Here is a 15,388-nt window from a genome sequence, read left to right as displayed (position 1 = left end):
CGGCTGAATGGAGGCTGTGGAAGAGGAGGAGGAATGGTTCCACAGGGAAAGACCAAAGACCGTCCCCCAGGAGCAGGGCAGGTGGCCTCACCCAGAGGTACAAAGGCCCAGAGTACTTGTCTGTAGGCCCAGCCTGTTTAAAAAGGTCCCGTCACATTCAGTGGAGTCGGATGTCATGGGACCAGTGGGCCTTTAATACCCATCTGTCCACTTCTGTCGAGACTAGACTATGGCTGAGGTTGGAATCGTGTCCTGGAAGAGTCGGCAACCTCTGAGCTCCCTTCTGATTCAGACACTCCTCAGCTCTTGCCTTTCTTACGCTCACTTGTTAGCTTACAACTTTGTGGAAATTGGTACACAGACCTTGCTCATTATTCCAGCAATAATCCCTTTCTGTAAATTCCCTGGGACTGGAGCTCCTCTGCGGAGCTGAAGAGCAGCCGTCTGTTCCTCACGCGCCTGGTCTGTGGCTCAAGCACGTGGGTGGCCCGAGGGCCGCGGGGCTGGTCCTGTGGAAGCAGAGTCTGTAAGCGGCACCTCTGACGGGTGTGAGTGGAAGCACGGCTTTCTCAAGACTCGAACACAGTGCAGTTTGGGAAAACAGCCTGACACATAAAAAGAATTTCAGATGCTTTCCAGCAGTATAGCTCATTCAATTTATAGATTTATTCAATCTAATTTATGTCTTTATGGCCACTTCCATAAAGACAGCTCTTGATTCACATACAACAAAAGCCTTCATCTTCACCTCTCACATTCCCTTCTGGTGACTTAGTACAAACTCCGGGCCAGAAACTTCCCAGTCTGCCCCGCACGCTCCAGGAAGTGCTCGACGTCTTCCCCGTGGAGGCGGCCCCTTGCCTGGGGAGGGGGCGCTGAGAGCCGCCCGCGGCAGGAGAGGTGGTTCGTGGTTTAAAAACTAAACGGGCTGTTTTCCAGACACTGTGACTTCGCTGCTGACAGGTGGTACATGGTTTCATTGGCAAGTTTCCAGTACCTCTCTCGCAAAAGGAACGCCGCCGCTTTTGGCTGTCTCTGCCGGGTGAAGATCCCCTTTTTATTCCCCAATACTCTCTGCGGTGCTAAAAACAAGGCAGAAGGAGTTTCAGATGCCTCCTGATGGGCCAAATGGGGACCAGGCTGGAGCCACGCTGGGCACTAAACAGCACCGCCCTTTCACAGTTTCGGCCTGCTCGGTCGGAAGAGGCGCCCGAAGCCCACTTCCCGTACTGCTGCTCCCCCAAACCACCTCAGCGCCCTGGGGTGCTGTTTCTTTTGTCTGTTAGGGGCAGAACACCCAACATTACGTATTCTCTTCTCTGCGAAACATGCGTACCCGGCTGCCCAGTAGCTGGTGCGGGGGGCCGAGGGCAAGTTAGCCTCGGAAAGGCCGGGGAGGCCCTGAAGAGACAATCTGGTGGGAGCCGGAGCCGGAGCCGGAGCCGGAGCCGGCGAGGCCGGGCTCTCACTGCTGCAGGCCGCTCGGCTGCCCTGCCGGGGCTGAAGCTGGGAGGGCGGCAAAGCCGGCCCCGGGCTCCCGGGACACCTGCCGCCTACCCCCTCGTGAAACTGCAGCCTCCGTTAAATGGGAAGCTCTCTCCGTGATAAGCCAATGCTAGGCACCATGCCAAGCCCCTTATCAAATGAACTCCTACATCAGCTTGCAAGGTGGTTTATCCCCACGTGCAGGCTTATGGAAGAGCTGGGTGATCTGTCCACAGTCACAGCTGATTTCTTATTGCACAAAGCCAATGTGCCCACTCACGAAACTAGGCTGCAGAAGCCACTGATCTCATTTGCCAAACACGGGGAGGCTTGTGTTCTCATTCCTTTTTCTCTTTACCTCCCTCTCCATTCTAATTTTTTTTAAAGATTTTATTTATTAGAGAGAGAGAAAGAGAGAGAGCATGAGGGGGGGAGGGTCAGAGGAAGAAGCAGACTCCCCGCAGGGAGCCTGATACCAGACTCGATCCCGGGACTCCAGGATCTTGACCTGAGCCGAAAGCAGTCGCTTAACCAACTGAGCCACCCAGGCGCCCTCCATTCTAATTCTTAATTAAATTTTCACCTTCCAAAGGCCCTGTCTTTCCCTCTAATAATTCCCACTACTACCAAATCCTTCCTCACCTCCCCAAATTGCTATGCTAAATTTATGGTCTGTCAGGAAACTAGTAATACCTAGAGGAATGGAAAGAAATGGGATATATTCATTTGGAACTTAACTGAAGGGACCCTCATCTCTCCCCACCTCAGAAAGCATGCAGACTTACAGAGCCTCCCACATCCAAAACACTATGACACTTACTCATATTTGGTAAACCTGCCTTTCACAAGTGAACCACGTAAAACACACTGACATATCCTAAGTTTCCCGGGCTTTGTACCCTACTCTGGAATAATGAGCATATCCCACAAGTAAATCCAATACAAGGTCCACTTTTTCCTCACCCTGTTGTGAAACAGACAAAGGTTAAGTTGGTCATTTTTGCCTCAAGATAATAGGTTCTCCTGTTTGCTTGTTTTTAACCATAAAATGATGTGGGAAGTAGGCAAGTGCATGCTGCTTCCTAAACGTGACTTGCTTCTCCTAGAAAAGTCTCGTCGCCCACACTGATTAGAGCTTTCCCCCTCGTTTCCACTGTCCTTACAACCGAATGTCCTGAACTAACAGGCCAACCTGAAAAAAGGAGCAACAAAATACATCCGTAACCCAAACTTCCACTTACACTGGTCAGTCATAAAATCGGCAAAATTCCAGATGAGCTCTCCAACCACATAGTCTTTGCGTTTTTGATCCAGAACCAAATGATACTGCTCCAGCAGACCTTTCTGGTACTCCTCACTGAACATCAGAGGTGGGTCCTGGAATTCAAAGCCAGGGAGAACTGAAGAGGCAGAACCGTTAGATAAAAACAAAGACCCATGTGCTGGTGACCAAAATACCCATCTCCACAGCAGCTGTACTGACTGCAGGACGTGCTGGTGGACACAGCCAGGCTGTGAGGCAGCCCGGAGTAAAGAAGAGAGATTTTTGGTAAAGAACCTGAATTAGTAACTGCTTCATTTAGCAACAGAATTCGATGTTTTCTTGATCTTACTCTTCCGTCTCTATTCACCAGTGCAGTGAATAGCTGAGCTACACGGGAAGTAAAAATAAGTCTTCGAATAATAAATTGAAACCTCAAGTTTTAAGAAGCTGCCAGTGCGTAACTGGAGAACTATGGTGACTCACTGCACTCCCCTCACGTTCATCTTGCCTGCTCTGGGGAAGCAGCTGCTATCCAGCAATTCCACCCATCCCACAACTAACCATAGTATCTGCTTCCGAGGCGGCTTTGGCCACGAAGCCACGAGCAGGAAAGGCAAGCGGCCCTGCCCCGGCCGGCTCTACTCTGAAGCAAGACAGACTCGAGCTGTAAGTGTAACGAGCGTGAACGGGAGAGTGCGAAGCCGGAGCCGGGGGATGGTTAGCAGGGGGAGCTGAGAGGCGCCCCACAGGGCTCCCCGGGAGACAGGCAAGCTCCCACCGCGCAGGTGAGAAGGGTTCTAACAAAGCCAGAGGCCACTGCTGTGGACTCATTCAGTGTTTGGTGAAGAGCACCTACACGTGGTGGACTAATGAGCCTAACGATCGTTCAGATGTTCCTGGAACACAGAGCCCGAGTTTTCATCGCGTGGGAATTTGGGGGGCACTCCATCTTAAATGTTCAAGGATGTAGCATCTCAGTCATTTTACGGGAGAACAAATCCCTGCAGGCTTTGCACTTCTGTCCCAACGAGAAGGATTAAAATGCTACACGGAAGGCCCTGATGATGTCATGGTGCCGCTGAGAGCCATGTTTTGTTCTGGTTCCAGAGTGAAGCTGAAGGCAGGGCGATACGTAGATTTTCTCACCAACCCTGCCTGGCCTAACACTCACCACGCTTCGCTCTTTAAAGTTAAGACTGAATTAAACTAAATCGATTCGGTCATACTAGTCACATTTCAAGTCCTCAGTAGCCACACGTGGCTAGTGGCTACCCTTTTGGACACTGCAGAAAAAAGCCATCACAGCAAACGGTTCTATCAGTGCCAGATCCAGACTGAGCTGCTTAAACATTCAGAGTTCGTGACCTTTTCAAAGATGAAGAGCTGGTATGTACATACACCATTCTCATAAGCTATTTCCCCCTATTCTACCAGTTTGTACAAGTGGCACTCTGTGTCAGCAAGATGGATTTAAGGGTACGAACAGAAAAATATAGTCCATAGGCGTAGCTGTTCAACATAGGAAGGATAAGCATGTTGTGTGTCAACAAGGAATCTGATACTCGTGACAGGTGAGTCTGGGATGGCTGGGGCGGGGACGAGGGGCTGGCCGTGGTTCAAGAATCCACATGAAAAAATCCCCACAAGAGAACGCGTCATATCTTTGATGAGGAAATTTAGGAAAAGGGAGAGAGAGAGGGAAAAATGCTAGTGATGAAACCTTGCTCCAAGATTTCATTCATTTCCTTAACGAGTATTATTTAGCACCTACTGAGTGCCGGACACTGCTGAGGGCTTGGGAAGCAATGATAAATAGGATTCAGTCGCTCTCTTGGAGCCCAAGTCCGGTCAAGGACAGAGGCAGAGAAATAATGATGGGACCCAGTGAGAAACGCTGAGACAGAGACTGAGCACAGAGAACAGCTTCCTCTGCTTGCGGCAGGCGGGGTAAACCTCACCAAAGAGGGGACCTCAGAGCTGAGACCTGAACACTGAATAAGAATCCAGGCGTCAGCGACCGTGGTGCTAACATGGGCGTTCCAGGCAGAAGGAACAGCCCACATCCGAGCAGCAGCCAACGAGCACCATGAGAACAGTCCAGTGACCCAGAGTGAAGGCAGAGGAGGACGACGACCTGGGGGAGGACGGAGAGCAAAGCACACCGACTGCCCTGGCCAGGGACTGCGGCTTTAACGGGGGGGGCCTGGGGACGCCAGTGACGGGACTCCCAAGGTTTGGATTTGCTCAGGAGACCACTCGGGCAGCCAGCGGGAAGCTCTCTGGAGACAAGGCCAGAAGAAGGACCAGGCGAGCGAGGCAGAGGCCTGAGCCCTGGAGGACAGGCTGGTGTGAGCCCGAACAACCGCGGGGAGGTGGTCAGCACAAGTGAGGGATGGGACAGGAGCACCTTTCTAGCCTCTGGGGGAATGAGTGACACCCCTGTCCTGGAGAGTGAACAAATAAACAGAACACTCTACACGACTTACCTGGTGAAACCCTGCAATGGACCCTGCTCCGTACTCGCTCTGGATGATTGGCTTCTGATAGGTCCTGTACCAGTTCTCAAACTCGGTGGCCAGGTGCAGCTGAATCACCTCCAGGTGCCCGTAGTCATGATACCAAGAGTAGTAACTATTCACACAGATGACGTCCACATACGGCGCCTAGGAGGAGAGCGTTAAACTTGTTCACGAACCAGAAGGTAAAAGAGCTTTAGGGCTCCCGAACTCGGGGGCTCTTCTGGCAGAGGAGGTAGGAGGGGGACGCAGACAACGACTTGGGTGCGCCCGTGTGTGGCAAGCGTAGGCAGAAGTGACCTGAGTCGGGCAAGGCTCTAATTCCGGACTGATGCTCGTGACCCGGCCGCAGCCGGACTCCGGGAGGCTGAGCGGCACAGAGGCGCCCCCCGAGCCGGCCTCGGCGCAGCCCGGGGCCCGAGACACAGGATTTGGTTCTCCGCAGCAGCACTCCTGTCACACTGGCCTTCCCTTCCCTGGCCCTGGAGAAAGGTTCCCAACTGAAGGACAGATGCAGTTTTTCTCCTCACAAAGATCTTGGTTAACCATGCTGTTTGTGAGCTGGTGCCGCGGGCCGCAGAGTGGCTGGAAAATTCCCTCCTGGCGCGTAGCAGAGAGGATGCGCAGGGCTGCCTTGCGTCTACACAGTGCGGTGCTCAGGACAGAGCCGCAAACACTAGGCAGCCAAGGGTCCGGTCCCTCCCAGCGCCTGAACCAATGCCAATCTCCAGAGCCTGCCCTGGGACTGATGTGGTCCGACTTTCCCAGGTGACCGAGCCCCTTCCCAAAGGGCGGTGGCAGACCAGGAGGCAGGACGAGGCCGCCTGTGGGGGACATGTGTGCCGGGATGGCACATCCCACCGCGAGTGTGGCGACCCTCTGAGGCTCAGTCAGGCACTGGCTGCCCCGTCCACACAGGAGGCCAGGACAAGAGACGCCACTTGGGCTCTGAGAACGTCCACGCCCGCCTGGGCCAAGCTGGAGTTTTGCCAGTCTCTGTGCTTCCTTGAAGGGGGTGTTCTCGAGAGACAGCAAGGGAAACACCCGGGATACAAACCTTTTCCCATCCATGTTAAAATGAGAGTTCCCAACTGAGATTTGTCTCTTGCATTTTCTCCTCCATTCTTTCCACAAGATGTTTGCTCCTTCTGTGGCACTTTCCTCTTAAGTACTGGCCTTGAGTTCTCTCGTGAAGAAGCATTTTCTTGCTCCCATGTCTTCTAGCTTCAGTGCAACACAACATGTCATTCCCAAGGGGCTGCTGTCCAGCCATGGGTGAGCCTGGCTGTCCCTTCGATCCCCGCCCGTGGTTCCCAAAGCCAGGTGATGACTGGAATCGCTGAGGAGCTTTTTAAAAACTCAGACTGCCACCCTGGACTTACTAAATCTCAGAATCCAGGCATCTGTACTTACAAAGAGCTTCCCTTGGTGGTTCTGACAACGGGCCAGGTTTGAGAAACACTGGCCAGTGACAGCCGTAATTCTCTTCAGCTGAGGAGCATCACACGCTGAGTCTGAACTGAGAGTGAAACCTCCCTGTGCCCAGCCTCCCTGGATTAAGAAGTCACACTGCCTGGCAACTAAGCAGCTAGTTCTCTTTAACCTGAAGACCATCTAGGAAAGCGTTTGGACCAGCTGCTCAAGGCTCTTCCCAGCAGCCCATGTTAGCAAGCATCAGGGAAGGTGAGAGGACAGGCAGGGAAGTGGTGCAGAGACCCCCAGGCTCACCCCCAGGTCTGCTTCGTAGTTGGAGTTGGTCACAAAGGTCACGGGCCGGGAGGGGTCCAAGGCTTTGGTGTGAGCAATCAGCGTCCTGTCCACGGAGGGCAGAAGACACGGGCTGGTCAGTCCGGGAAGGGCCCTGGTACAGCCGTCTCTCCCTCTCCATCCCATCTCCCAGCCAAACCCCTGCTCTCCCCCCCACCCTGAAGGGTACTTTAGGGGAGCAAACATGTTCTTCTAGCCTTAGATCACGTTCCCCAGCATCTTTCTTTCCCCCTCCCCAACTCCCCCCGCCCGCCCCACCCCAGAGAGAGGGCCACCCTCGCAGGGCCGTGCAGGCACCCGAAGCTGGGGGCCTTGGGCTCGGTGTGGCTAAAAGCTGCGTTCTGAATCTCTGAAAAAGCTCCGGAAAACAAGAATGCGTGGGGTATGGACCAGGACAGATCCAAATTTAACAAGTAAGTCAGGGGTGTGTGCGAGGAGGCGGGCTGTGCACGGGGCACTCGCGGGAGCCTGAAACAGCCTCGCCCGTCCGCAGCCTGGTGGGGCAGTGTGGCCGAGGGAAATGCCACAGATGTTACAAGTGGCTGGAGGACCACGAAGGGGAGGCCCAGAGCTCGGGGAGGCAGTAACAGGGCACTTAATGGACACTGGCGAGTCAGCCCAGACTCGGGAGAAACGGCATTTATGCGTCATCAAGGAGGGACCTTGAGAAGAGGCTTCCCAACGGAGGGCCCAGCCTGTGGTCGGGGCTCAGCCCGGGGACCTGTCAGAGGCCACCCAGTGCAGGTCACCCCATTCACGGTTAAGCCTGCTTCTCTCTTCCCACAGCCAGCTTTCTTCTCCTTGACGCCCTCCCCACACTGCCCTTCTCTTTCGAGGGCTGCGGTTTCCTCGAGCCAGAATGGTATCCCTCACCTCGAGTCCCAAAGCCACACCCTGAAGCAGCCTGGGTGTCCCTGGGAAGCTCCTCAGGCCCAGGCGGCTTTAGCCACGGCCTGCCTGCCTCGCCGCCGCCCCGCTGATCACGCACCTCCCTCTCGGCACCCCCCAGAACAGCCTGTAGGAACCGCAGGCACCTGCACTCCTTTCCGCCCCACGACAAACTTCTGTCCCCCAACCCTGGCTCAGCACGGCCCGAGGCTCTGGGCTGTGTGTCCAGAGCTGTCCTTTGCCCAGAGCCCCGCACCTTCTACCCCAGCTCAGCTCACAGCGCCCTGCGGCACTGGGACAGCCTCAGCTGCCCCCACAGCAAGTGACCCCCCTCTGCAGACTAAGTTACAACTGCGTGACCGTGATCGTAAGGAACACATGGCACCAAGGACCCCCCCCCCACGCCCGCCGGCCCCGTTGTCGGGATGCCCCTAAGTGGGGATTCTGTGCACTGTGATGCTGGTGGGGGAGGGAGGGGCTACTGGCATTTGGTGAGCGGGGCGTGAGCTTGAGCTGGACTGATCCTGCCCGACAATGTCACTTTAGAATAGTTAGAACACGTATGTCATCGAAAGACCCGTGTAGGGTTATCTGCCCGGAAAATCCAGTTTTATAAAGCCTCACTCCTCTTTACAAACGAACCCAAAGCATCACGAAGTGGTTTTTTGCAGCTTTAACATACGCTAAATTTCCCAGGAATGGAGATAACGTAACGACTGAGAGACGATGGTAACAGGTGTTGTTGGGAACTTTTGCCTCGAGCGGCTCACCCCTTCAGAAACGCACAGTGAGGGCGGTGCTGACCCCGTAGCAGGTGCCCAGACAGTGCCCCCACCGCCAGCGCCCCAGGCTGTGTTCAAGGTGATTCCGCGCCCAGCTGCACGCACCTGACCCCTTCACCGGGCTTTCTGGAGCGCCAGGCCCAGGCTTCACATAGGCTTTTATAAAGGACCCTCCCCCGTATCATCGGCCAGACTGCTATTCTCTTCATAACCCGAAGGTTCGGGTATAAGTGACCTCCACACTTCATTTCAGGTGTGAAGAGGGGACCGTGGGTCTCCCTGGGTTGACACCCCAACGTGGCGGGTGGCACTAGGTCCCCCAAACTGACCGCGTGCGGAGGCCTGCCCCCGCCAACCCCCGGCCGCCGGCTGACCTGAGCGCTCCCACGGCGGCTAACCAAGTTGGAGCCAGGCCACAGGCCTCGCCTCGCACCCCCGACCCGGCCCAGGGCGGCGGGAGCACTCACTTGAAGTAGTAACCGGCAGGCTTCAGGAAGGAAGCGGGCTCATTGGCCACCGACCACATCACAACAGCCGGGTGATTCTTGTCCCTACGCACCAGCTCCTCCATCACCTGCAGGTGGTGCTGCAGGGACTCGTTGCTGTAGCTCTGGCTGCCGCAGGGGGAGGGAAGGGAGCGGGTCAGCAGGGCCTGCCACAGGGTGGGGGGGGGCAGGCGGAGCCGTGCGGGCAGCGGGGGGCACTCACGCCAGCACGATGCCCACGCCCGGACTCTCATCGATGACCACGATCCCGTAGCGGTCGCAGAGCTGCATCACCTCCTCGGCGTACGGGTAGTGGCTGGTGCGGAAGGCGTTGGCCCCCAGCCAGCGCAGCAGGTTGAAGTCCTTCACCAGCAGGGGCCAGTCAAAGCCCCTCCCCCGGATCTGGGCCAGAGCACAGTACAGTGACCCCCTGCCCCCTGTCCTGATGCACTTCGTGCTAAAGCCAGGCCCCTCAGGGGTCGTGGGGAAGGTGAGGCTAGGAAATAGACCCCATAGGGACCTGGAGGCCGCAACTCACATCCGCATCCTCGTGTTTGTTGACCCCGTGGAAATAGAAGGGTTTCCCATTGATGAGGAAGCGACGCTCTGTGACGGCTACGGTGCGGATCCCCACGGGGAGGGCGTAGAAGTCGGACACAGCCCCAGCGGCTGTCTGTGCAGTCAGCCTCACCTGTGAAAGCAGAGCACCGCACCGGGTGTGAGCCCCACACAGCCCACCCTTCAGCGGGAAGCCCCCCCACCCCCACCCCACAGCGGCCCACGTCTGGGCCCGCAAGCAGAGAGATGCAGAAATCCCTGGCTTCTGCCACTAGCAAGGAGGAACCTTCCCCCACCCTGCCCCCGGAGCCTGCTCTTCAAAACTGGGCCTCCCCACCAAGCACCGAGAAGACCAGGCTGGGAACACTGCAATCCAATTGACTAGGAAGCTCAGAGGACCACGTGTGCCTATCTGTCCTGTACCCTCCCCCAACAACCCCGACCCACTGGAAGCCAAGGCTGCCGGGTGGGGGCAAAAGGCCTGCTGCAGCCCCAGGCCTAACCACCATTACCTCCAATGAGTACAGGTAGGCGGGGTGCTCATGCATCAGGTAGGGCCACCAGAGGTGGGCGTTGGGCACCTGCAGCTGGCCGCGGCCCCCTGTCCCCTGGGCCACGACTTTGCCTTCCTGGTCCAGAAGACGCACTTCCAGCTGGAAGTATTCACTGCCCTGGACAGAGACCTGGTAATCCACCAGCCCTGCAAGGGACAAGGAAGATCAGACAAAAGAGGCAAGGACACAACCTGGGTCCCACAGAGGAGAGCTCCCTGCGGCCACCACTCTGGATCTCAGTCTGCAGTCAGGGGAGATTAAGTGAGGGCGGCCCGGTGGGAAGAGACACGGATTCTCATGAATCCTGAGCTATTCACCCAGAGCTATGATTTTAGGCAAGCCCCACTTCTCTTTGGACTTCACTTCCTCACAAAATGTGGTCAGACCAGATGGGGGATTTCTGCTGCCCATGCCTGTTCAGACAGGCTGGATTTCAGTTGTTCTTAGGTAGATGAGAAGCCTGAGGATGAAGAGATTCTGGGAGAGCCTTTCTCCTAGCAGATCTTTCTAAACAGGGAGCAGAGCCACTTGGGGCCTGGCTGAGGGAAGTTCTTGCCAGGAGCCCCTTACCAGTGTCCTGGTCCACGCCGGTGGTGACGGTGATGTCATCAATGTAGGTGGTAGGTGTGGTGTAGAGGAGCACGGGCCGATGCAGCCCCGCGTAGTTGAAGAAGTCAAAGTTTGTGTTCTGGACAAAGTAACCCTTGGGGTACCTAGGATGGGAGGAAAACGCCCAGCTGGGGCCTTGCTCTGGTCCTTCAACCTCAGCTCACATGTCTCCCTGGCCTCCCAGAGCCAGGGCCTCACCTCTGCTAAGGCCACCCAGCCCCTAGTGGGAAGACCAGTGGGCAGGGTGGGGAGTGGGGTTGAGGGAGGAGCAGGGTGCTGCTCACTTGGAGATATCCGTCTTGTGGAGGATGGTCCCTGGCGGCAGAGTGTGGGGGGTGAGGGTGTTGTTGATGGCAATGGTAATGCGGCAGGAGGCCAGGGGCCCACTCTGGACCAGCTTGCTGATGTCAGCTTCGAAGGGGAGATGACCCCCCTCATGCTCCGCCACATGCACCCCATTCACCCACTGCAGACACAGGGAGATATGCGGAGGGAAGAGCAAGTCAGTGCCGGCCGTCTCAGGCACTCCCTCACACGAAGTACGGTATGTGGGGGCTGAGGGCCCTGCCAGCTGCCACCTGGCTCACAAATGGAGGAATAAAGCTCCAGAACAGATCAGGCAAACCTCCCCTGACCCAGGGCACTAATCCCAGTGTGGGGCCTCAGCATGCCCCCCAACCACCCCAGCAGGCAGGCTGTCAGCGGACCCCTGTGAACCAGGCAGCCCCAAGCTGCTCAGCAACTGTGCATGACCACTCGCCCTGCCTGATGCTTGTACTGACCACAATGGCATGGTAGTGGGCACTGCCAATCCTCAGCACCACCCTCGTGCCCAGGTCCTGGGTCCATCGCTGTGGCAGGGTCACCTCCCGCTCATACCACACCCAGCCGACAAAGCCGCGCAGCTGCCTATCCTGGCCCACATCGTTGAAGCTGGAGGGAACGGGCATGTCCAGGGTGGGGCCCGACTGCGGAGAGAAGGGCTGGGATCAGGTCCAGGACACCCAGGACCCAGACAGCCCCCTTCCCCGGGGGCCAGGTCCCTTCCGCAACCCTGCCTGCAGGAAGAAAGGTGGACAAGATGACTTCTCCCAGGCCCTGGGATTCCAGGCCGTCCCACTATTGTCACTTTTTTTTTTTAAGATTTTATTTATTTATTTGAGAGAAAGAGTGAGAGAGAGAGATCACGAGCAGGGGGGAGGGGTAGAGGGAGAAGCAGACTCCCCGCTGAGCAGGGAGCCCCATGTGAGACTCGATCCCTGGACTCCGGGATCATGACCTGAGCCGAAGGCGGGCGCTTAACCGACTGAGCCACCCAGCCGGCCCACCATTGTCATTCTTTGCCAGCAACTGACTGATGCCTTTCATGGGGCTCATTTAATTCTCACAACTCCATGAAGTAGACGCTGGTCACTCAGACATTTAATGGACTGTGTGCAGTGAGCCCCTACAATGCTGTTCTAGGTGCTAGGAATAAAACCGTGAACAAGGCCCCCGCTGTCAGATGATCAGCTCTATGAAGAGTCTGGAGGGTGGCAGGGAACTATTGCAGGGGTCAGGAAAGGCCTTTCGGGGCCCATGGGATACTGCCTCAGGATCAGCTGGCCGAACCGGGTGAACCTGAGCCTGGCAGGGAATCCTTTGGTCACCTCAGGTGGAAGGCTAGGCATGAACAGGACAGATAGCTCAGTGTGCCTGGAAGCAGCCTGGAGAAGAGCTTCCTGACATCTTCAAGTGGGATTTCCAGAGACTCAAATATTGGCTGAATGGATGCATATTGATAAGAAATCCACTGCTAGGATGCTTTGTGTCCAGGGCTGGGAGGGGGTGCAGTGCTTTCTCATGGCGGTCCGCAGACAGGGGTGAGCCCAGGGCCACAACCCTGCCGGAGGCAAGAGGACCCGAGGAGACTAGACGCTAAGGGGAAGATGATCAACGGACTGGCCCAGAGAGGAAGGCGGTGGGGGCAGGGCCTGCTCTGCTGAGGAAACTGTGAGGCACAGACCCGGCAGCCAGCCTCCCATTCTTCCTCCCCTGGTGAACGGATGGCAAACACTGAGAAAAGCGGATCTAGGAGAGGCGAGGGCCAGTGGACACACAGGCCGACGCCAAGCCAGGCGGGAGACCCGGGGAGGGATCCTTGGCTAGCTGGCTGTCAAGCCCCGTCCTCTCTCTGCACCTTGGCATGTCCTGGTCCTTCGAGCCAGGGCAGAGCTGGTGACAAAGATGTCGAGCTCCCCTCCTCCCGCCCCCAGCTCGGTGCCCGCGCCGCGGGTGCCTGTCCCACGGGGCCGGGGTCGAGCAGGGGCCGGCCCTCCGTCCATTTCCTCCTTCCCAGTCCCTCTCCCTGCCGGCCGACCCCCACGCCTCCGAGCCCGTCCTTCTGTAAGCTCCTCCGGGCCGGCCGCTGCGAGGGCCCAGGGGAAGGCTCCCTGCCCCCTCCCCACGGGGCCCGCACCTCGCGCAGCGGGGTCCGGTACCACTGCCGCTCGAAGCCCTGGCGCCGGTCCTCGGAGAAGTCGGCGCGGAAGCTCCAGAGGCCGTCCAGCTCCTTGCGCTCCCGCGACGGGCTGTCCTGCGGGTACAGCATCCCGCCCTGCAGCGCCAGCCCGCAGGCCCAAAGCAGCGGGCCGAGCGCGGCCCACAGTCCCGCGTGCATGCTTCGCTCGTGGCGGCTCGCTAACAACCCACTGCCGCCGGCCGGACCCCGTGCTGCGCTGGAGGCCGGCGGGGCGGGGCGGGGCGGGGCGGGGCGCGCGAGGTCACGTGCCCGCCTGAAGCCTCCCGCGCCATCTTGGTTGAAGGCGAATGCCAGGTCCCGGGGAACCCGGAGGCCGGAGGGTCCTGTGGAGGGACCCACTGCCTGCTGGCCCCATGGCGACGACGGGGGAGGGCCGGCGGGAGCCCGAAGCTGGGCCTGTAGGAGAGGGGCCCCCCCCTGCAGCCCCAGCCCACAAAGGCAGAGATCCCCGGCTCTGCGCCTGTCCGCTGCCCTGCCCTGGCCAATGGGACTGCTAGCCCGTCCCGGGGTCGCGGGTCCGGGGCCACAGGGCAGCGAGGGACCCAGGGAATTGGCCGGACACCTAGTGAGCCCAGGCGGAGCCATGCGTAGTGGTGTCCGCAGTGCGGCCATAACCTTGACCCCAGGCCTCCACCTATGGTCACCTTGATGTGGTTTTGGAATATAGGTGGGGGGAGGTCCGGACCGGCATGGCCATCTTGAAGTGGTTTTGGTGCAGATATGGTGTTTGACGCTCATCAAACTGAGCCCCAAACCTCTAACCAGGGGCTCCACGCTACCTCTTGGCATTGCAGGGTCGTAAAGAAAGAAGCAAGTGGCTTCTGAGCAGAAAGAGCAGAAGGTTATCTGAGAACAGGCAGAAGCTGACACCCCACAAACCGCCACCACCACCAACAACCCCCCCCCCCCCCGCCCCGCGCCATGGGTTATATGTGACATTCCTCAGGCACTCCTGGCTGCCCTAAAGGAAAAACAGTTAGCTTCTAGAGATTACAATCCTGTAAGACATGAGTCTCCCTCAGTTTATAAGTTTTAGCAATTTACAAGTACAAAGCATTTCTATCAATGGCCTAGCTTCCAGAAGGGAATGTAGATACAATTAAATGTCCTTATAATCTGTAGCCCATTGACAGATACGTGAAACTGAGGGGGTTTTGGAATATAGGTGAGGTTCAGTGGGGTGGAGTCCAGAGCCCACAACCAAGAGAATTCTTGAGATGTCTTTGGTGAACAATGGTGGTTTATTAAAGCACAGGGACAGGACCCATGGACAGAAAGAGATGCTGCACCGGGCTTGTGAGGTGTGGCTGATTATATACTATGGGGTTGGGGGAGGTAAGGAAAAGGGAGGTTTCAAAAGGATTTTCACATGTTAAAGAAGACTCACAGGATACCAGAGGCCTTGCCATTGTCAAGTTAAGGTTGTTTTTCCCTCTAGCAAGGCATTAACATGAAGATAGTTGGGAGCTTCCTGGAGGAACATTACATTCTGCCCGCTTCAAGTATCTGTCAATGGTCTGCAGGTTATAAAGGCATTTAATTGTATCTACGTTTCCTTCTGGAAGCAGGTTATTGATAGAAATGCCTTGTTCTGATAAATTGCTAAGATTTTTATAAACTGAGGGAGACTCATGTCTTGCAGGATTGTGATCCCTATAAGTTAACGTTTTGTTTTTCCTTTAGGGCAGCCAGGAGAGCTGTCACATATGTCCCACGGGAGGGGGTGTTGTGCTGTGTCAACTCCTGCCTGTCCTCAGCCTTCTGGTCCCTCATCAACGATCTGCCCTGTTCCTGGCCTTTGGGTCCTGAACACACTATGTTGCTTCATGCCTCTGTGCCATGCTCAAGTCTTTCCCTCTGCCCGGAAGCCCTTCATTCTCATCCTTTAATACTCCATTCAAACACCTTTATCCTTGAGAATGCAAGCTGGTGCAGCCACTCTGGAAAACAGTATGGAGG

At 56.8% G+C, this 15,388-nt stretch overlaps 1 protein-coding gene across 1 annotated transcript; it reads right to left on the bottom strand.

Moving 5' to 3' along the window:
• Positions 1-644: 644 nt before the first annotated feature.
• GUSB (glucuronidase beta) lies at positions 645-13,631 on the bottom strand. The gene is made up of 12 exons (XM_081819629.1): positions 13,367-13,631; positions 11,691-11,876; positions 11,193-11,374; positions 10,870-11,012; positions 10,258-10,445; positions 9,726-9,878; positions 9,411-9,589; positions 9,170-9,316; positions 6,994-7,078; positions 5,236-5,412; positions 2,727-2,862; positions 645-1,082 (listed from the first exon to the last, which is right to left on the bottom strand). The coding sequence occupies exons 1-12, from the start codon at positions 13,565-13,567 to the stop codon at positions 913-915; spliced, it is 1,947 nt and encodes a 648-aa protein (XP_081675755.1). The 5' UTR covers positions 13,568-13,631; the 3' UTR covers positions 645-912.
• Between the last annotated feature and the right edge of the window lie 1,757 nt (positions 13,632-15,388).

The sequence above is a fragment of the Leptonychotes weddellii genome, chromosome 5, assembly GCF_054177405.1.
Source record: "Leptonychotes weddellii isolate Sample4059 chromosome 5, ASM5417740v2, whole genome shotgun sequence".
Classification (NCBI taxonomy): Eukaryota; Metazoa; Chordata; class Mammalia; order Carnivora; family Phocidae; genus Leptonychotes; species Leptonychotes weddellii.
Note: the sequence above shows the minus strand (reverse complement) of the source record. Positions and strands in the feature narration are given on the sequence as shown.

Excerpts from the sequence above, each read along its gene's own strand:
- GUSB (XM_081819629.1), bottom strand. The coding sequence starts at position 13,567 with ATGCACGCGGGACTGTGGGCCGCGCTCGGCCCGCTGCTTTGGGCCTGC. Across the intron at positions 11,013-11,192 it reads CACAAGACGGATATCTCCAA|GTACCCCAAGGGTTACTTTG; the intron begins GTGAGCAGCACC and ends CTCCCATCCTAG. Across the intron at positions 9,590-9,725 it reads ACAAACACGAGGATGCGGAT|ATCCGGGGGAGGGGCTTTGA; the intron begins GTGAGTTGCGGC and ends GCTCTGGCCCAG.